At 43.2% G+C, this 21,309-nt stretch overlaps 1 protein-coding gene across 5 annotated transcripts in view; it reads right to left on the bottom strand.

The window, feature by feature from the left end:
- Nucleotides 1-7,818, bottom strand: part of RAB31 (RAB31, member RAS oncogene family) — a 69,221-nt gene extending 61,403 nt beyond the window's left edge. For 2 of the 5 annotated variants that reach the window (XM_075744464.1, XM_075744469.1), the window contains exon 1: nt 7,686-7,817. In XM_075744464.1, the coding sequence (XP_075600579.1) occupies nt 7,686-7,724 (39 nt within the window). In that variant the 5' untranslated portion in view covers nt 7,725-7,817. Of the gene's footprint in view, nt 1-7,685 lie in introns of all 5 variants that reach the window. The other 3 variants (XM_075744466.1, XM_075744465.1, XM_075744468.1) reach the window with 3 other exon arrangements.
- Nucleotides 7,819-21,309: the final 13,491 nt, after the last annotated feature.

Raw genomic sequence — 21,309 nt, 5'->3', positions numbered from 1 at the left:
GGAGGTCAAACCACAACTCCAAACTACAGCCCTCCATCAGCAGAGGCTGATGGGCCGCTGAAGCTGAGGAAAAACAAGTTGCCCTACACTCAACAACTTATTTTCCGAGGCAGCACCTGAACTGCAGGGAAGGTGGGGGTCAACGGTGCCAACCTGCTAAAGCCAGCTGTGTTCCCTTTCAACGCCCCCCTCAAAACCAAGGGGTAGGAAAAGAAGAAAATGGCGCCTGCCCTGATCTCATCTGAACGGGGACGCAGCCAGGAAATATGTGATCAACAACAGTCCCTGTAGGGTCTAACAGCCCTGAAGACCAGGCATGTGGCATTTGGAAAAAGGAGCAGAAGGGAGGCGAAAGAAATGGTGGCTGTTTGAGAGCAGAGCTGTGGCTCCAGCCTCCCTGTAAATGCTTCTCTCAACAAGGAGTTAGCTTGAGAAATTGCAGAAAGAACACGTCTATCCAGCCTGCACACTTGCAGAGTCTACAGCATCCACGTACTCGGCTCAGACCCAACCCAACACTAGCAAAATTTACTGGCACTGTAATTTATACACACTACCCTGTGCAAAAGCCCTGCGGGTTCAGAGGCCTTTGCCCATGGCCAGCTCAGCAAATGCCCATTTTGCCACTTCCTTAAACTGCACTCTCACTGCAACACGCCCTATCAATAAGGCAAATTATCCCCTTAGGAACAAGTCATACCATTAGGCAGAGTCTCAGAAAACATACTTTAAATGTAAATTGAAAATGGCTTTTTAATACGGCTTGACTTAAGCCAGTTAAAAGGAACCATCTGAGGAGGAGAGGGGGTTTTCCCACACACGTTTCTTGGATGCAGAGTTTCTGGTTGCTTCACAGTCTGCCTCAGCGCTACTTCACAGAGTAGGGCTGAAACTGCATTCACCCGTTTAAAAAAAAAAAAAAAAAAAAAAGGAGTTTATTACCAATTCCACTTCCTTATTTTCATAGAAAGAAAGAATTTACTTTTTCTCTCAGAATTACTGTAAAACAAGAAGTTCCATAATTTTTCAGCCAATGCTAAGAAATCAAAGAGAGGGACTAAATGAAGCAAGGGGCTGGGGAAGCCTAAAAAAACCCCGAATTGGAAACACTGTAAACAAAATAAATAAATACAATTTGAGAGACAGTAAAACTATAACCTGCACATGATTTTTGGATGATAACCACAGCAAGGTCTCATTCAACAGGCATGTTATAATCAGTGTCTGGGACCTGAGAGCTGGTTATCCGTGGATCAGAGCCGATCACATGCAGCTCTCCCAGCAACTGGCACCAGCCATGGAGTATTCTTTTGCTGCCCAGTTGATTAGTAATAATGAGCTTCCCCTTCAGAGGCTTTGCAGCTATTGAAAACAAAACCTGCTTCAAGTTCTGCCTTTTGCTGCTTCAGAAATCCATTTTCCTTGTGGAGCTGGAAACGAAAGCAGAATGCAGCCTCCACACTCATCTTTTCCTACAAGGATGTTCTGGTTATAACCCAGGTTTTAGCTGGAATACAGTTAATTTTCTTTTTAGTTGCTGGTGTAGTGCTGTGCTTTGGATGTAGGATGAGAATAATGTTGATAACACACTGATGTTTCAGTTGTTGCTAAGTAGTGTTTACACTAAGTCAAGGACTTTTCAACTTCTCATGCCTTGCCAGCGAGGAGGCTGGAGGTGCATAAGAAGCTGGGAGGGGACACAGCCAGGACAGCTGACCCCAACCAGCCAAAGGGATATTCCATACCATATGACATCATAGTCAGCATATATAACTGGGAGGAGTTGGCCAGGTGTGGGATTGCTGCTCATGAACAGGCTGGGCACCGGTCAGCAGGTGGTAAGCAATTGCATTATGCATCACCTGTTTTGTATTTTTTATTATTATTGTTATTATTTTCTCTTTCTTTGCTGTCCTGTTAAACTGTCCTTATCGCAACATACGAGTTTTACTTTTTTTCCCTTGATTCTCTCCCCCATCCCACTGGAGGAGGGAGTGAATGAACAGCTGTGTGGTGTTTAGCTGCCTGCCGGGTTACACCACAACACCCTGTCTACTCACTCTTCTAAGCAATCCCACCTAAAACTTTTGGAAGATATGAGTAAATAAAAAAGTTGTGCAGATACATTAGCAAAGCAGTAAGGCCAAGGTCAATATGAAATTGTGCATTTTGTTCAATTCTGAGAAATTGTTTACCTACATATTTAATGTCTACATTGCAAAAATCTGATTGTAGCCATTTAAATATTTTATAAATTAATAGGAAAAGGCTAGTTTAGGCTTCTGAACATACTTGTTTATTGATATAAGAGAAAAGGCATTTCTCACTTGGTATATAACTGGATTTTCATGCAATATTTAAAAACAAAGAAAAACAAAATCACCAGTCCCAGTCTCCTTCAGTATCCTGGCAAACTGTTCTTTTGAATGGCAAAGCAGGGCTATGGAGTACGGAAGTGCTACGTGCACACGTTAAGTGCAAACTTCAGAGTATTCTTCACCAAGGAAGGATACAAAGAAAACTATTTGCGACGGAAATGAGGCATACATAGTCACACTAACCGTGTGTCTGGCTGTCTGCCTTTCAGTTGCCCGTGGATTTAAAATCACTGTTCAGTTTTACACATGAATTGATGTTTCACTACAATGCAAGGGAATAAGTGGCTAGGAGAGAGACACAGATGAGGGCTCCTTTGATGGAAAGGTTGCAATGATGGACACTTCACACCAGTGACTCCACAAGACAGCCATGCAAAGTCATGATTCAAAAATTTCTCTCATGATAGAGCTACTTGTTTAAATAATAAAACAGGAATAAGCAGATGATGAAACATGGGGAAAAAAAATCACTTGTCAGTCCCTCTTCTTTCAGATGAGTATTTTGTGGACAAAACTTTAGAAGGCATACATTTACTTTATCAGTACAATTTTCTTCTTTTCGCTACCACCTTTGTCATCTGCACTACTTTCGTCCCTCCCGTTTTGTTTTAGGCTACAGCACTGCAGCTGTTGATCCATACACAGCTTCCGCACCTGTGTGGCGATATGGTCTTCAGTAGAATGCTCATCTTACATGTAGACCACCCCTTGCACGTATCCAGCAAGATGAAAGGTCCTTAACTGGTACAACCCATCCAGGGGCACATTTTTAACAGCAGTACTCTTATTTGAATTGGGACATCTAGGCACTAAGAGCATTAGTAATGACAAACATTTTAGAATGTTTGTCAAGGAGAAATAAAATTGTTGTCCTTTACAAATACCAACACAAACTAAAAGACTCTCAGTCATACATGTTCTGTGTATAACTACTTACAGAAGAGGAGTGGGTACTTTAGCTTTCACTGAAAGGTCTGACCATGCTTATGCTCTGCTACAGGAATTTGTTCTCCATCCAGCAGAATCCAGAGCTTTACATTATCATGACATGAAGATAAGAAAACCAGAGAGACTTTCCATAAGAAAACTATTATCATATTCCCAATTACTTTGAATATCAAACAATTCTTAGCTCAATTCCACAGCCTGCATGTGTAGACACTGCACACCGAAGTGCACGACATCATCAAAAGCAATAAAATGTTCTCCACACCTAGCAATTGGGATTCACTTGTGGAGAAACTCTTCAGGAAACCTCCTTCTCCTCCACAGAGGAAATGTCACTCCTTTTACAAATGTAGGATTGCCAACTTCAGACAGTATTTTCAGACTATATGCTAGCAGAACGCATGCCAGCAAGTGACTTCTTATGAATAAGAAAATGGAAACACAAGCAGGAGGGTTAAGAAACGAAGTCTCAGGCAAGGAAGATGTAAGCACTATGTTTGGGAAAAACTTTCTACAGTAAGAGCAGTTAACCTCTGGAGCATAACCCTGGGAGAAGATAAACCTTCATCGTGAGTTTTTTAGGAACAGGTGACACAAACATATGTCAGGAAAGTTTTAAGAGGAGCTTTAGGGCCAAGGGATGACCTCTGAGTGTCTTCCACTCCTAACTCCTTTGGTCCTGTGATGAACAGTCACAACATAAAAATGTAATAAACAAAAACAATAGGAAAGGAGTAATGAAGGTCACTTTAGATGGTAGTTAGCAAGCCACCTCCCAAAGTCTGTCTGAAGGGCTGTCAAAGTTTCCTCAGGAAGTGACAAAGACAAGAAACTTTGCCTTAGTCCTAAACCTGGCAATCTCTTCTGCGGTTGCCACACACAATTATGTCAGGACTTGGCAGAGAGTTGTAAATCGCTCCTCCAGCCCGCATAAAGAAAATGTCGAGAGCCAAGGCACATGGCACTCGGCAGCCACAGCCAGATTAGGAAACCTGGCAGCTGCACGCCTGGCCACATTCCAGCACTGAAGCACGGCTCAGGAACACATCAGCCCCCCTCATCCTTCTCTCCTTCACCACCTCAAGAGGGTACCCACTCAGGACAGACACATCACGCAAGTCAAATGGGAGCCGCGCTTCATTTCACCACATAACCTGAGCTGCAGCTAAAACATGCTCAGCCCCAGAAGCATGTGGCCTCTAACACAGCAACAACCACTGTGAACAAACAACAGACTGGACCGAGAGACCAGGAAGAGTTTGGAGTGACAAGACAGGACTTGGAGCAGATGCTCAAGTGTTTGCATTTATGAAGATGAACACTTTCCACGTGCAGATACCTTACTGCCCAGCAGCGATAATTTACTGGGGGATGTAGTTTAGGAGCAGGCTTGAGGCCACTTGCATGGACACGTACTCAAGAGAGCTATTAAAATTGTACCTCCGTAGCTCTTACACCTAAGGCTGTAAGGCACTGAACAATTAGGCAGGCATCCTGTTCCTGCCAGCCCACCAGCAAGCTGGAACCATCTCTCCTCAAAGAGCACTGCCTTCTCAAATTCATGAATAACAAAGCCTGCCTTCCAAACTGACTTACACCTAGCCTTGAGCTGCATCAGATTTCCTCTCTGTTGTTCTCTCACTGGTGTCTCCTTCAGTATCTACAAACCCCACAACCATCCCCTTGTTGCGCACTACTCCAAATCGCTCCCATCACACCCACAGAGAGTTGTAAAAACCCCAAGATACTCAGGAGGAGGAGGAAGTGAAACGCACATACACAAATCCCAGTTTTTTTAGATTTATGCTAAAAATGACAGGCCAGGTTCCTTCCTGGCAATGCAGGGTTACATCCAGGAGCCGATAACTTCCTCCCCAGCACTACTGCAATGGCTCCAGGGCAAACGCTGCTCTGGATTACTGCTCTAGCTTATAGGGCTAGCAGCATGGAGCACAGCGCTGGTTTCTCTATTCACCTCTCTCCTCACCCTGCCATTTAGACCCTCTACAGCTGAACAGGGGTTTAGGGCTTGTGGAGAAGCTGGCTTTGCAAGCATTGCACCAGCTGCAGTTTTTCCTCATTGGGGAATTCAGAGCTGGCAGAAAGAGCCCAAGCTCTGGCCCTTTGCACAGCTGAGGGCCATAGACCATCAGTGATCCTCCTGTATGATTCAGAGCCTAGGGTTTTGTTCAGAAAGGGAGAGGGATACAGGTTTACAAACTGATTTAATCCCTATTTCTAACAAGGATAGGAACTCATCTTGGGACTTTGACATGCCAGACTTGACTGATTATCAGGGGATCTACTAGATCATAGAATGGTTTAGGTTGGAAGGGGCCTCAAAGATCCTCCCTGCCATGGGCAGGGACACTTTCCACTAGACCAGGTTGCCCAATACAGAATACAAGATACAACACAGAATAGCCTACCAGGTCCAGAACCTACTGAAAAGACAACTGTCAAGATTCCTTTTGGCAGATTTGAAAATGTATTTTTGAGTTGTCACCTAGCTTTCAAGTAAATCAAAAGATTAATGCCTCCACTTGCTCACATGGACAGCTATGGACTTTCCCTGTTCTGGAAATCGGTCTGAACTTCCCGAGGGGATTGCTCATATGAAGGATTCCTCTCTTTTGGGAAAATAGAGTGTCAACGTCTATAGTAAGCGAGATGTCTATGATCAGAAGTAGTTTTCTAGGATTATATCCTATTAAAACTTAGGCAGGAACACCTCACTAACTACTAAGTGACTAGAACTACAGACACTTACATCTTCCTAAGTGTTCCCACTGCCACCCTATCATTTAATGAATCTACAGAGTAATTGCATACTCCTAGTAACACAGAGCTCCCTTATAGGTTTCTTTTCCTGTCTTAAAAGAAGTAAACAATTGCCTTGCAAAACCTCCAGTACATTTTAATGTTACAAAACAGCAATAAATAATGGGCAAGAGGAATGTCATTCCACAAGACACTTCATCTCTACAAAATTACAGGATTTTCTGCTGGCAAAGAAAAAATAAAGTCACATCCACATATTCTACCACAGACTCCTCAGGTTTGTATAAACCACATTTATTTTGTCTGTATGCCATTTTAAAAGTTGAAGGCAGGAATTCTAACTGAGAAAGGAGGAATGGTCAGTGCCAAATACTTTGGGTTGAACTCTCCAGTGCCCTGGCACTTACTCCAGGGTAAGGTACCCACTCCTGCTGGGGTAAGTGTCAATACAAATCAGAAAATTGGTGTATCTGTGTTTGATTGTTTTTTAAATCTTCAACTCATTTGTACTGCACAAAAGAGAATTCACTCTAAAATGCCTTCATTCATGCAGCTTTTCTGAATGTTTACGGAGATACAGACCTAAAACCAGCCTAACTTGCATCTGATAATTTGAGATGTTTGATTTTTTAAAAAAAAAAAAAAAAACACCTACGTAGTGATGCTCTGCTGGTAACTGCCAGAAGAGGTGGCTCTGTTCTCCCAGCAGTGTTTCTAACCACTCGGCGAGTGAAGCTCCCTGCGAGCAGGGCAGAGAGGGGGCAGGCGGAGCCAAACTGCAAAGCTAAGCACATTGTTGCTCCAGATGTGAAATGCACACACGGGTTCGCCAAAAACCGAAACAAGAAAAAGCAACGGCAGAAAGGACGTTCCTGTAAGGAACCGAGCGTAAGACGCTCTAAATAAATCCAGGCAAGTAATTAAAGCACCGACATAGCACGTAGGTGACATGGGACCGAGGCGCTCGGGAGAAGGAGCCACCCGAAATAAACTCTCAAGCGCGCTGCTGCTTTCCCCTGTTTCGCTTCCCACCGTTATCGCTGGGGCTCGGTGAAACCAGCGCTGCGAGTGACAAGACCTTACAGCCTGCCGCGGGGATGGCGGGCAGAAAAACCCTCCCGGATCCCTTTCGGGGCTCCGGCACCGGACGGAGACCCGCCGCGGGGTCACCACCGCCTCCCGCGGCCGGGGAGAGCCGGTTCTCCGGCGGCGACGCCCCCGGCTTGGGAAGCGCTGGAGGGGGGAGGCACCCCCCCCCCCCCCCAAAGAAAGGTCCTCACTCCCTCCCCCCCATTACGCCCTTCTCACTTTTGAAAAGTTAAAAAACAAGACAAAACCAAACCAAAAACCCCCACTAAAGCCTCCCCCCGCCCCCCGGAGGCCGGTGCGCGGCTGCCAAGTCTCGGCGTGGAGGAATGCACCGCGGCCGAGCTCCCCCGCCCGGGACGGGGAGACGCGGCGCCCTCCGGGAGGCGGGTGAGGGGGGCTGAAGTGATTCCCCTTTTTATCGAGTGCCCCATCTCCTTGCAGGGTGGGAAAGAAAGGGGGAAAGCGACCTCCCCGACCCCCTCTACTCACTCCAAGCAGACACACTTTCAGCTCGCGTATCGCCATCATCTGCCCGGGGCCCGGCCGCTCTGCATCCCCCGGCGCTCCAGCCGTCGCTCCGCACTACCCGCCCCCCCCACACACACACCCCCCGGGGCCGCCCCCGCAGCCGCCGCCGGTCACATGCGCCCGGCCCCGGCCCCGCCTCGCCGCTGCGGCGGCGGCGCTGCCCGCCCGCCCCCCGCCCGTAGCCTTTCCCCCGGCTACCCGGCGTCGCAGGTTCCGTCTGCGAGGCCGGGCCTAGGGCGGAGGAACGGGTCGTTTCGTGGCTGGAGGAGTGAACGTGCCCGGTGCCGCAAACGCTGCGCCCCGGAGCGGGCGTGTGAGCGGGGAGATGTGTAAATATCTGCTGTTGTGAGAAAAATAATCGGTGAGGGGCTTGCATCCTGCACGGGACTGCACATATGCTTAGTCCTACACACCATGTGTTGGTCTAGATACAGGATTTGGACTGCTTCGGTTGTGAATGATCTGCATCCATCTACCATTTTCTTTATTTTTTATTATTTTTCTTTTGGTTGGACGACTTATGTGTAGAAAACATTTAAAAGAGTAAGTCCACTTTCACACAAAACAGTCAACCTCAGGTTGATAGTAGGGCTGCACCCCACACATCAAAAAGTTATGCTAAATACTACATGGCAGCTAATGTTAGGACCGGTCCACCGAAATCAATGCGGGGGGGTTGTAACCACTGTTCTCTGCTCTCATTAACCAAAGTCCTAGGATTTACGGAGAAGAGTCGCAAGGTATAACCCCAGAACAGCAGAAGAGCGTTGTCTGTCAAGTATTTTCTGTCAGAGCCGCTGTTCTACTTACAGTTTTAGTTTAATTTTTTTCACTGATTTATCAGGTAGATTTGCTAAAGGGAAATAAAATCTTGATTAGTCATTGCAAGATTACTGCCACGTCATTTGGAGCTTCCTGGCAATAAACTGTTGTGGTGTTCATTATGTCACTAATTAGTTCCACGTTGCATCCAACACTCCACTCTGATAGGCTGGAAGAAGATGTTTGCACTTTTCCAGAACTCCCAAATCCTAAGCCAAGGAAATGCTTGGAACAGAGCAGTTGTTATCCCCAAGGAGGAAAACACAAAGCATTTCTGGTGGCGTATCACAGCCTGTCAGAGAGTATCAGAAGAGAGAGATCAAAGGAGAGGCTCATCAGAGAGACGCTTGTGATTTAATTAAGCTTTTATCTTTTTTTTTTTTTTTTAGGACAATTTAGCAAAGAGAAACAAAACACAGCGGGTTTTCAGACAACCAATACAGAATATTGCTAGGATTCTGTCTGCTCATTGCCTTTCCACTATATACAATACAACTTTCCACTTTTATACAATAAAGTCTTTCAATAAGCAAAAGGATGCACTCACTAACATAGAACAATTGCAGTTTGCAATCATAGCACAACTAATTTCAAGCAGCTTGACCTTTCAGCCAGTAATTAATTCTACAAATTGACAGGACATACTAAGGATTTTTAAGGTTTTACACCATCCCATTCCATCTTTTCTTTCAATTTTAAGTCTGAGTTAAAAGTTGCTCCTCTAACTTTGATTCAGACTTTTCCACTGTTGGGGACTGAGATTCACAGTGTTACAGTTCAGGATCACCTTTCCATAAATCCTTCTCTTTTTTTGTCACATCTTTAAACGTTTCTGTGTCTTTCATGTATCCCATTAGTCATCTATTCCTTTTCTTTGCTCCAGATTTTCTAATTCTTGAAGTTTGGGAAATTTGGCATATTGTACACATGAAACGTTGTATCAGCTGAATTAATTTCAGCAAGAAACACTTGAATTACATTAGATTTTAATCTACATCAGATTGTGGATTACAGAAAGAGACTGATGAGTGGCGTACTATGTTCAAAGCTGTTCAGTGCCACAAGCACAGCTTGAGGGCTAGTCCACAGGTGAGCTCAGATTAAGCTACAATGATGTAATGGCAACGAGATCATCCATAGAACAGATTAATGCACTTTACGTGCATTGACTCTGCAGCTTTAACTGAGGTGCCTTAACTTTCCAAAGCCTCTCCGTGCAGGCGTGCCCTAGAGTACAATTAATAAAGTTGCAGTTTGGGAGAGCACTTGCTTAAGCCTGTCCATTTTTGAGACAGTAATACATCCCACCAACTTCAAAGGCATGTAAGTACCTGCCTAATTGCTGCCTTGACTCAGTACCACCATAATACAAAACGGTGCCTGAGAAATCTGCCCAGGAAAGCAAGTCAGATTCCCATCTTTCTTCTTATCTGGGGAGACTTCTTCTCAAATACACAAGTAGCGAAACAGGAGCCCTCACTAAAAAAAGGTTAAAGCCCTGATCTCAAAAGCTTACTTCTGAAGATAGCAAATAACTAATTAGCTACTTATGAACAAGCAAATTGTATAAAACAGTAGCACGAAGATGACCCAGTGGAAGCTGTTCAGGCTCAAACAGCAGAAGAGAGAGTGTTAAGGAAGGGCAGTTTTACTTGCACAGGCAAAAAAGTCTGAAGAGCCAAGCAAAAAAAGAACAACCAGAGGAAAAAATAACCTATTGTACTCATTAAACAAACAGTCTGGGGGGGGGGGGGGAAAGAAAAAATATCCCCCAAAATTAGGGAGATAAGAAGAGAGAAAAACAACAATACAGACATGTGCTCCAGTATTAAAAAAAGCTAATGACGTTTGTTCTTCCAGGAACTGGCATAATCCTTGTGTTTGTCTGCATGCAAGACGCTGTGGTCAGGAAAACATTTTTGAGGAATTGGTCATGTTGCAGTGTTTTCAAATGGCTGGTTAAAAGCAAAGAAAAACAAGTCTTTGCATCCTAAAGGTTTTCTTTTTTCCCTTTTGTACCATCTTATTCAATGAATAATTACAAGTTTTGAAGCAATGATTTACCTCACTTCTTTCTACCCAACTGTATTTTTGCATTTGGGAATTACAAAGCCAAGCAGCTTTGTTTTTTCAGCAGCCTTCCTTTAGAGTTTCAAGTAATCCATTCTCTCCTCAGAAATAATTTGCTTCAGTTGAAGAAGGAACTGGAGGAACCAGACCATCCTTTAGTTTATTCTAATTTTATAACAGTACAATTGCACTGATCTCAAATTAATTACTCCTTATTTTGAGAGATTTACGTCCTCAGAACTGGGCTTAAGCCAGCAACATGCAATCTGGCTCAAGGTGTTTCTGAGTGTGATAATTGGAAAGTTTGTTCAGGCCTGTCTGCCTGGAAATTCAAGGTAGTGCTAGTTGCCTTGGGAGGGTAGGATTGATTCATCCTTCACTTTGCTGGGTTTTTTGGATTTTTTGCTTAGCCAGCTAAAGCAGGACTACATTATCACTCACCCTAATTTTTTCAGTGTAACACCACTGATTTCATGTAATAGAGGAAGGAAGACCAGGAGTGGGGAAGACTGGGTTATTCTGCTGCCTGCAGCATTGCCCTGCTGTGAGACCTGGGGCTGGGTACCCAACAGTGCTCTGCCCCGGCGTGTGATCCTCCAGCAGCCTGGGGCAATGATAGCTGGGGCTGCTGCCACCCTCCTCTTTGCCCCTACCCACATGTTCCTGCCCCACTGTGGCTCATGCTGGTAGGAAAGTAGTCCTACATGTAAAAGTTTTCTACAAACTCAGTCTCTTCCTCTCTAAAAGTGTTGTAGTGGTATTTATCTAGCCTGTATTGGTAGGAAACTGGATGCTTGCGAGGTGCTGGCAATGTTCCCAAGCTTATGAAGGCATCTGCCTTCCTCCTCCTGCTTTCTCTCTCCGGTGAGTGACCTATGCAGAGTAAGATCTGTCCAAGACCCTGATGTGTACCCAGCTCCCAAAACTGCTGTTGTCTGTCCTGAGCACCTGATGAGTTACTTCCTTTCTCCCACTGTTGCTTTCCTTCTCGATTTCTTGGCAAGCATCTTCCTCACACAAAAATGTTATCCCTCCTCTTCACTGGCAAGTTCAATCCAGGCCCTCCTACTGTGGGCTGCCATCCCAGCTTTTATTCCCAAGGCACGGAGCAGGAGGCAAGTTAACTCCACGCTGCCCAGGGAGAAATGCCTCTGCATCCCATGGATGACATGAACACGCAGTACTGTAATGACTGCCACCACAGAAATTTTCCCGGTGCCTGTGGAACTGCCAAAATCTCTTAAAAGGAAAGCAGTTGCTGCTGAGCAAGCAGTGCTTTGAGCAGGAGGAGCAGCTTCCAGCTAAGACCTGAGATCCCATGTGGTTATGAAATGGCTAAAAGTCTGGAAGATGCTATTTTTTGTTCATTTGTTTACTCAGAAGGCTCTGGGGAGACCTTATAGCACCTTTCAGTGCTTAAAGGGGGCCTGCAGGAAAGATGGGGAGGGATTCTTTGTCAGGGAGTATAGTGATAGGACAAGGGGTAATGGCTTTAAACTGAAAGAGAGTAGATTTAGATTAGATATTAGGAAGAAATTGTTTACTGTGAGGGTGGTGAGGCACTGGGAGAGGTTTCCCAGAGAAGCTGTGGATGCCCCCTCCCTGGAAGTGTTCAAGGCCAGGTTGGATGGGGCTTTGGGCAACGTGGTCTGGTGGAGGGCGTCCCTGCGCATGGCAGGGGGGTTGGAACTAGATGGTCTTTAAGGTCCCTTCCAACCCAAACCATTCGGTGATTCTACAATTGATTCTATGATTAATTGCCATGAAGGTTAGAAAAGGGCTGCCCTGGGAAGGCGTCACGAAACTCCTGAGACATTGAAGGCCTGCTTCTGATTTCAGTCACATAGGTCTTAAGCCACTGCAATTTTTTAACTTCAGTAGGGTTATTCCACTTCATTTCACATAAAAAAGTGAATTAAGCCCTTCGTAACCCACTGGTTCCAGCATTAATGCCAGGAGAATCTGCAGCTGCCTGTTACTTCATTTTATTTAGCGTTGCTTCATGTTTTAACATCTCTTGTTTGTGGCATTTTATGGTCCAGTCACTCCCTACTGAAGAGAAAATCCTCTGGAAAAGGTTAGAAGGGAGTAAACCTCTGCAAGATCCTACTCGCAGCTTCACTGCCAATTCCTTTGAAAAGCAGCATTATTGCTGTTGAAAAAAACCTGGGAGTTGTTTGTATAAAGCTTACCGGCATGCTTCTTGATAGCCTTTGAAACAGATGCGCTCTTCCTAAACTGCTTGGGAAAGATTGTTGGCAGTATAAATGTATGTTTGTCAAGAGGCTCAAATTCACTCTACTGGTTTGCTGTTAATCCCCAGGGCAATCTCCTATCACAGGAGAATGCTATTGCAGAGTAACGCAAGTTTTCTCATTCTTTGCAAATGATGTGCTATAGCCCCAAGCTGGTGACAGCACTACATTTCTCCACTGATACTGTTTGATGGGGAAAGAGTCAAAAATGCTTTTTTCTTATACCTGAAAAATAGAAACCAAGGTACAACTTGAGAACACTACAAATACTATAGGCAATTAAGCACCAAGAAAGGACAAGAACTAGCTAAAGCAAAATATTGGCTCAATTGAAAAATAGACATAAATTGGCCATAGATGGATTTGGACTGAAAGTTAGGAGTAGGGCTTTCCAAGGCTTTGGAAGATTTTTCTAACAGTAGCTATCAGAGCAACAAATGAAAAGCAAACTAATTTAAACGTAGAGCTTGATCTATGTAATAAGAAATTTCTGAGATTGCCTGAAATAAGACAAGTCAAGATTCAGTGATCCAATCAACATTTTATCTGTATCGCTGAGTAAATCTGCCAAACACCAACTGTTCAGGTTGGACATCAGGCCTGATGTATCACAAATGAATTAAGTTAGAGCTCTTTCTACTGAGGTTGAAATCACCAATGTATTTCATTTAGTCCAGCAAAATCCACCCAGCTGCTTCAGCCTGTATATTACTTATGCAGGATGAATTCATACATTCAATTCCTGATGAAAGCTCCGTATCCTATTATCAATCTCCTTGTCTATATGAGCCTTACGAAAATACTTATGTGAGCCCACAATGGTGGATGAGTCCTTTCTCATGTTACATTCCATACAAAAATATGCCTGAGTGTGTACGTGCTTGCAATGTAAACAGCAATCTAAACAAAAGGTTGTTGTGATTTCATGTACCAAGGCGCAGTTCAAAACAGGGGGCTCACTGACTGTGGGCATTCGAGATTGCAATTCGGTAGTGTCCGTAGCTATTGTAACATGTTTTGTTTTGCAGGTCCTCTCCTCGGGCTGCCAATTTTGAGCGCAGTTTGAAAAGACAGCGTGATGATTATTATGAGTGAGTCCATGGAGGTGACATGAACTGTCTCAGTTTACTTTCGGTGGTGCTGACATTGGTTTGGGCCATTCTTTTCATGCTTCTGGTATAGTTGATACCTGTTAGTTGCTGCTTGAAAAGGGCATGTAAAGATCAGATTCACCGAACTAGATGTTGTCTAATTGGAGCGATCTCTACTTCAAAATGCAGGGAGAGTTTGCAGCAGGACAGCAATACCTTCTTGCCTTCCAGCAGGAGCAGCCCAGTGAGAGTCTCATTATAAATTACAACTGGATTTACCAAATAGTAATGCTGTTTCCTTCTAGCAGCAGTATATTCCACTGTACGCTATTCTCATACAGAACAGCGTAGTATCTAGTGGTTAACTTTGCCCAGTTTACCACCGTTAGCTTTGTATGGGGTGAAGGACCCTGTGTTTACTACCAAATGAAAAGAGGGCATCCACAATTCTCCTTTTAATTAAGCTTAGCCTTGTAAACTATGAAAAGGATATTATATTAAGGCCAATGTTCTGTTGCCAAGCAAGCAGGCTCCTATTGTGCATATTGCCAAGGAGAGATAACAGGGCTCTTATACTGTCAGAAATTTGTCCTGCCAAGTGGGCATCAGGTTCGTCCTGATGTGACAGCCCAGTGTGAGTGTACTGCCAGCCAGAGAAGGTTTGAACTTCACACTGATTTTTCTCATTAAATCCTCAGGAAATGAATGCACGTTGATAGGTGCTTCCTCTGGTTACACAAGACCCAACAGGGATCTTCCAAACAAGCCTCAAATTAAAATTTTCAAATGACAATGCATCTATCCATCCTGGCCTTACAGTACCTCAGGTGATGAGTAAGGTGTCTGTAGCCAGCTTGTGGTGTCACTCCTGTCTTTTTGTCTGCATCAGTGGAACTGGGTGTTCATTATAAACAATCATGAGGTAACTGAAAAGGAGAAATTAAAATTCAGTTGTAAGCCAGGTGGTGACTGAGGAGACTTATGTTCTGGACTAAAGTCGATTCATTTGTATAGATTTAACAGTGAGAGGGTTCTTTGCACTCCAAACAGTAAATAGGAAAACAATCTGAGAAAGAAATCTCAGAGGGAGAAAAATCTGATCAAGAAATTCTCATCAATCTGAAAAATCTCCTATAGCATGAAAGATAGAGTTCCTAACTTTTTTTTTTCCCTTTCTGCGATGACTAAAATTTTTGTGTGTTTGAATGATTTTAAGTCTGAGTTTGGGAGTGTGACCTCTCCTTTTCCCACCACCAGTCTAAACAGTCCTGAAATGCGGAGGATGTTTGATATAAACTCCAAATCCCTTTTTCAGTCTATGTCTTTTATGAGCCAAGTTAACCTTTAAAGAAACCTGCAGTTTTCCAAAGTTTTGACCACACAAATTATACTTATTGCTGTCATGATGTCTGTATTTTTCTTTTCAGAACAAGTCCTTGTTTAATCTTTATTCAATTTCCATGTACATCAGTGGTAGTACTGCCTGTTTATGGACTTCAGAATTGCCACAGATAATCTGAGTTTGTTCAAACCTAAAAATAAATGTGAAGTATGTATGTTTTGTTTTGTAGGCTTTTGAATATTTAATAATAAAATATTTTACAAGGGGGAAAAGAATGCACTACTTGATCAACAGCTTTATTTTTCTAATGAGGAGTAATGACATAGTAATCTCTTCAAATAAGCAATAACTTGTCAAGGCCTGGCCACACCAACAGATGCTGATTACCGTGACATAACTAAAAGCTAAGAGACTATCCTGAAGACCAGAAATTGGAAATATGCACAATGCAGTGTATTATAGTAGTGTATTATAGTAGACTAGGAGGCTATAAATGCTATTTTTTAGAGCAGTTAAATGCCAAAGTTCTATACTAAGCCTGCATTCTAAGGGTATGCAGACATACCTTCACCAAGTAGCAGGTAGATCATGAAACCACATCACGCACCTTCACAGTTAGAAAAGTTTTAAGAACTGATGAGAATAAAAAATAATAGAGCAATAATTGGAAAGGTCAGTTGTGAAGGTATAGTTTAAAGAGAACTGGCACTAGTTATCTGCAGTAATGGAGTCAGCAAAGGGAAGATCTATCTGTAGGACAACCTTAGAGAGAAGCTACCACAGTCGTAATCTTTCTAATGATATTGGGAGTGTGATAAAACAGATTAGAAAATAATTAAATCTGGCACTCTGACAGAGAGAAAATAATCAGTCAAAACCCAGAAAGAGTCAAAGTCTCACTTTGGTGTTAGGACGTATTAAAAAAAATCTCTTGGTTGAACTCTTCAAGTCTTGGTTGAAGTCTGAGTTTGAGATAGTCTTGCTGAAGCCAAATAAATCCTTTCAGTAAGACAGGTGGCTGGAATGGCGATGTGGTCCCCAGCCCCCTGGTCCAGGTGTTCATGCAGTCATTAGCCAAGGGAGGAGCTTAGCCCATGAACAATTTGGACTTTATCCGAGCTACTATCATTCACTGAACTTCTGGGCATGTGTCTTGCCTGCAATCCCTTTTCCCAAAAAGGTTGGATGAACTGCACCTCGGTGGGAATATCCCCTTTGGCTCCTACACAGAGAATGGGAGCACTTGGGCATCTGGGTGACCTAGGTCGTAGCGCTTGCTTGTGGCTGCAGGACAGACAGCAACCTGGAAAGTAAGGAAATCAGACCTCTGGAATATAATAGAGGACTTGGGGAGCTGGATCTCAAATGATGGGAGATGGGGAAAAATTGAACTCCTGGCTGGCTGTATCCTGCAGGAAGGGGAGGTAAACAACACTGTGTGAGTTCAAAGACTTCTGTCCAAATGTGTGTTATCCCATAGCAATGGCAAGTTCATAACGTCTTACTTATTCCAACACAGGAGTGAGAACATTAGCATCCCTCTGAGGGGACACCTGTTCTACATCTATTCTTGGACCGGTCACCCAAAATATAAGGTCAAACTGAGGGCTGCTTGGTTTGTTTATGTAGCCCAAGGGAAGCAGTAAAACAGGCAAGTAATCAGGCTCAATGTACATATGCTGTATTAGTGGCATCTAAGGGGCTAAATGTAGAAGAAAAAAGGATGCAGAGATTTTTGAGGATAAGAACACATAAAGCCTGTCTTAAAGCAAGGCATGCTGCTCCCAGCCCTATCTTTATGAACGCTCTATCTCTGGATCAAAGAAACAAAATTGCTCTAACAGCTTGTTTTTTCAAGATAAGCCAAATTTTCACTGCCTCTCCTCTAACTTGCGCTGGCATGCTGTACACTGCATGCTTTTCTGTTTGCTTACCAAAAGGTATCATGAGATAATAAATGCATATAAACTAAGCTTTCCAAGAGAAAGAACTTTTCCTTTATTCTCAAGTTCCTGATAGCCTGAAGTTTTGTTCCCTGACAATTTTGAGAACTGTACAGATTAACTTTTAATGGGTAGGTGAAGGACACAACAGGAAGCACAACCATCATCTACTTCTCGCTGAGGCAAATTACAAACTAAAATCTTCCCTGTATATTTAAGCTAATTTAAATCTTCAAGTACATTTGAGTGAAAGGACGTAATATATTATTAAAGCTGATCCATTAACCTATGGGTTAATAGCATTCATACCCTTAAAAAAACACAGTTGATGATAGGAAATTTTGAGAACTAAACAGCATCTATGGAATATTAATTCTCTATATACAGATCTTGAAAAACAGCAGACTGTCTTTCAAGGTCAAAGGTAGAAAGCCCTCTGTATCTGCACTGTTTCCTATACTGAATCCTTTCCAGCGCTAGGGTCAGAGCTGGAGTCTCTTTTCACTCCCGTTAGTAGGAGAGTTCACCTTGTCCCATTCTGCTCCTGTTTTGTGGGAACATGAGTCTTGCAAGCTCCCTCTCCTCCATCAAACTCCTCGTCATGAAACAGGGTATCCACAGATTTCCTTTTGCTAGTTTTCCTTTCATTGCAGTAAGCTGTCCTACCTCACACATGCATGGATTTTGCCAAGGAAGCAGTTAGGGCCGCTGTAGTAACATAATTTAGGCATTGAATACTGAGGCATTGAAAAATCGCACTGGTACTGTTAAAGCCAGGAGAAAGCCTCTCTCCTCTGGCTCCCTGGCGTACAGCGCATGTACGCTGCGTGGTACGGCACGTGCCGTGCCATCCTCTGGGTGTGCGGGAAAGCGGAGGTGTTCTGCCGGACGATGACACCCCTCAGCCCTGCGGGGCTGTGGGAAAGCATGGCTGGGCGTCCGAGGTGGTTATGCCCTTTGAGTGCATCACAGTAGAGAAAGCAGGGTTAAGGGCACACTACGCTGTTCCTACTGTTTACCAAGTGGTATAAAAAAAGAGAGACATAATTCTTGATCAGGAGCCAAAGAGAAATGAAACATAATATATTTAAACAGATGTTTTATAAATGTAACAACTTGCTTTTTAATAATTGAACTCAGGACAACATTATCGCTCATATCAGTAGGAAACCCTCTAAGTAGGACTCAGTTTCCCAGTGTTAGAGCTCCTTGTTCTCAGGGCGAGTGGCTCCTTAGTCTCAGAAACAAAATCAATGCTGTGGTTTTCAAAATGCTGCCTGGAAAGAAATGTGAACAGAAGAATGCAGAGAGAGTGAGGTATATGCTTGCAAATGTACAATCACAACAAACCCAGCTCAGCAGGCTTATGGATGCTCAATGAATAGCAAAACTGTATTTAAATAAAAATGTTGCAGCCACCCTGTTAGAGAACAGATAGAGTTTTCTTCTGTGTTGGAACTGCAGACAATGTCCCTTTAAATCAATGTTATTTTTATTAATTTTATTCGTTTTCCTGCCCTTTACTCCCAACAAGTCTGACTGCAGTCTCATTGCCAATGGAATATCTGAGGGTGAACGATGCAGCTTTCTCATTTTACTTTGATATTTTCACTGGGGTTTACTGGAATAAATGACACTTGGAAATATACTGAGGTTCTCATGGGCTAAATCCATCTTTATTCAGAATGAAGATTTCCTGTATGCTGTGCCTAACAAACATATTCCACTAAATCATTACTTTGATCCCACCCACATTCCAATACCACTGTGCATACTTTGTCTGACTTTCTTTATGAATCACCCAATAAAACACACCCCATTCAAGATATTACTGGCAAAGCTACAGTCTATGTACATTAAATCTCATATTAAACAAAAACCTTTGAACCTGAAATGTTGCCAGTGCTCAAATCCAAGAAGAAGTCGAAATGCAGTAATGTAAAGCTTCTTAATATACCTGACACTCTTTAACTGTTCCCACAGTTAAAAAATACTACAGCTTACATTTGTACCACAACCAGGCACACAGTGGTTCAAGCCATATATGATGGTAAAAAGAAAAGGAAATGGTCATTTATATATCAAGTGAGAAAATTTGATTTGGAAATTAATGAGACAATGAGCTTAGGCAGGAGTTGCTTTAGGACTGTAATTGCCCTTTCACATCTTAGGTAATTTAATTAAATGAAGGAACTATTTTTGGACCAGACAGATCTTTAAACTTTTGATACTTGCTCTTACAAACCATCTGGCCCTGTATATTGTTAGATTTCATAACTCATACTGTATCACCATCTTCCTCAGAGATTATACGTGGCTTTTTTTGTTTATTTGTATCTCTTCTACTTTTGTGTACATTTATTTCAGATAAAACACTTCATTCTTTGGATTCCCTCCCAGTTCAATAGCTGAAAAGTTCTGTGTAGAAACTGGCACATGTCAAGAACTATCATTCAGTTGTCCTCCTTATTTTGGTAGCTTTTTGGTGGTTGTTTCCTCTGTTATACAATCCTTGCTCATAGTCTGTAGATCATTTTCTAACACTGTAAATAAGATAGACGTTGAGTCTTTCAGAATATTCTCAGCCTCCACTTTTAGAGGAACGACAATTTCAATTTCAATTATTTCTTCAGTGAATGGACCTCTGCTATATTTTGCGCATATATTTGACTGGTTTCCAAATGTCTGTCCATACGTCTGTCTGGGCTCAGTGCTACATGAACTGTAATTATACAGTTGCTGACTGAGTTGGAGCACAAGCAGAATGAGTTCACATCTGCCCTTGAAAGACTGTACAAATACACACATCTAAAGACTGACTCCTCCAAAGGTCTAAGATACACGCATGTAACTGACCCTGAAATTTAGACTGCTTCCTACCAGAGCCAGGGCTATCTAAACAAAGAGTCCTTAGGATGTAACCCCTTGACTTCTCCACCTCTGGCATTTTTTAGGATTGACATGTCCTACCAGTCACACAGACCAGGATAACAAGCCATGTCCCAAAGCAATCATTCTTCTGACAAGCATCCCACGGGCATCTACTATCCTTCAGATCAGCACAAAAAGAACTTAGCTGCCTGCGTAGGCATGTACCCAATTCTCCCTGACTAAATGGATTACACTGTTGTTGGCTGAATAGTTGGCCAGGAAGAGTTCCAGCCAGCTAGTATTCACATGGGTTGTGAAGCAGTGCTACTCTTGAATCTGACCTAAGCCCAGACCAAATCTGAAAAAGGTCTGCAGACAGGTTGCCAGACTCCACTTCTGCCAGGATTTGGGGTTTGTTTCTATTTTACTTTGGAAAAATGCAATGTGAGTACAAGAAAACAGTAAGAAGGTTCAAAAATTGTCGATGAAAAAATCTTGCTGAGAGGAGTTCAGGATGGAAGAGCAAAAGGGTGGGAGAGCTGGTGCTATAGTAAGAAGAGACAGGATCATAGGAAGTACCAGTTGGAAGGATGTGAAACTGATGTTGGAGGACAACTGCTGAAAGGAAAAGCAGGTTTGGTGGTAGTGGTAATTCAGTCCCATTTGTCCCTCTGGGATGCGTTCTGGGATCTGAATAATTCATCTCTGACTCGGCAGGAGAAGAGTGTGAACTGATTGTATGTGCCAGTATCTATGCAGACTTAGAGAGATGCAAATTTAAACTCAGTAGACCAGGAAATGAAGGAGTGAATAAATGCAAATATATTAATCTGAAAATCAGGGTAGGTATTGCCAGGTAGGGACTGGTTGGGTGGGGAAGGAAGACTGCGTGGGCTGAGGAAAGGCTGGAAAGCCTGGCTGACTCAAGGGCAAGTCTAGCAGGGAGGCAGGGTCTGGCCTGGCATACAATGCAGAGCTGGCACGTTAGGAATCATGCGTTAGATTCCTACCTGTCATATATGTAAAGGCATCAGCTAGTGAAAAATAGCACAGAAGATTTTTTTTTGGGTGTGTTTTATTTTATTCACTATTTTCCATCTCAGGCCTCAAGCAGTATCAGGCACATCACTTTTCTCCTTTTGTTCTCTGTTTCTTTACGTGTTAGACGAGAATAATGACATTTACTTCCTT

Source organism: Balearica regulorum, chromosome 2, assembly GCF_011004875.1.
Source record: "Balearica regulorum gibbericeps isolate bBalReg1 chromosome 2, bBalReg1.pri, whole genome shotgun sequence".
In the NCBI taxonomy this organism is placed as follows: Eukaryota; Metazoa; Chordata; class Aves; order Gruiformes; family Gruidae; genus Balearica; species Balearica regulorum.
Note: the sequence above shows the minus strand (reverse complement) of the source record. Positions and strands in the feature narration are given on the sequence as shown.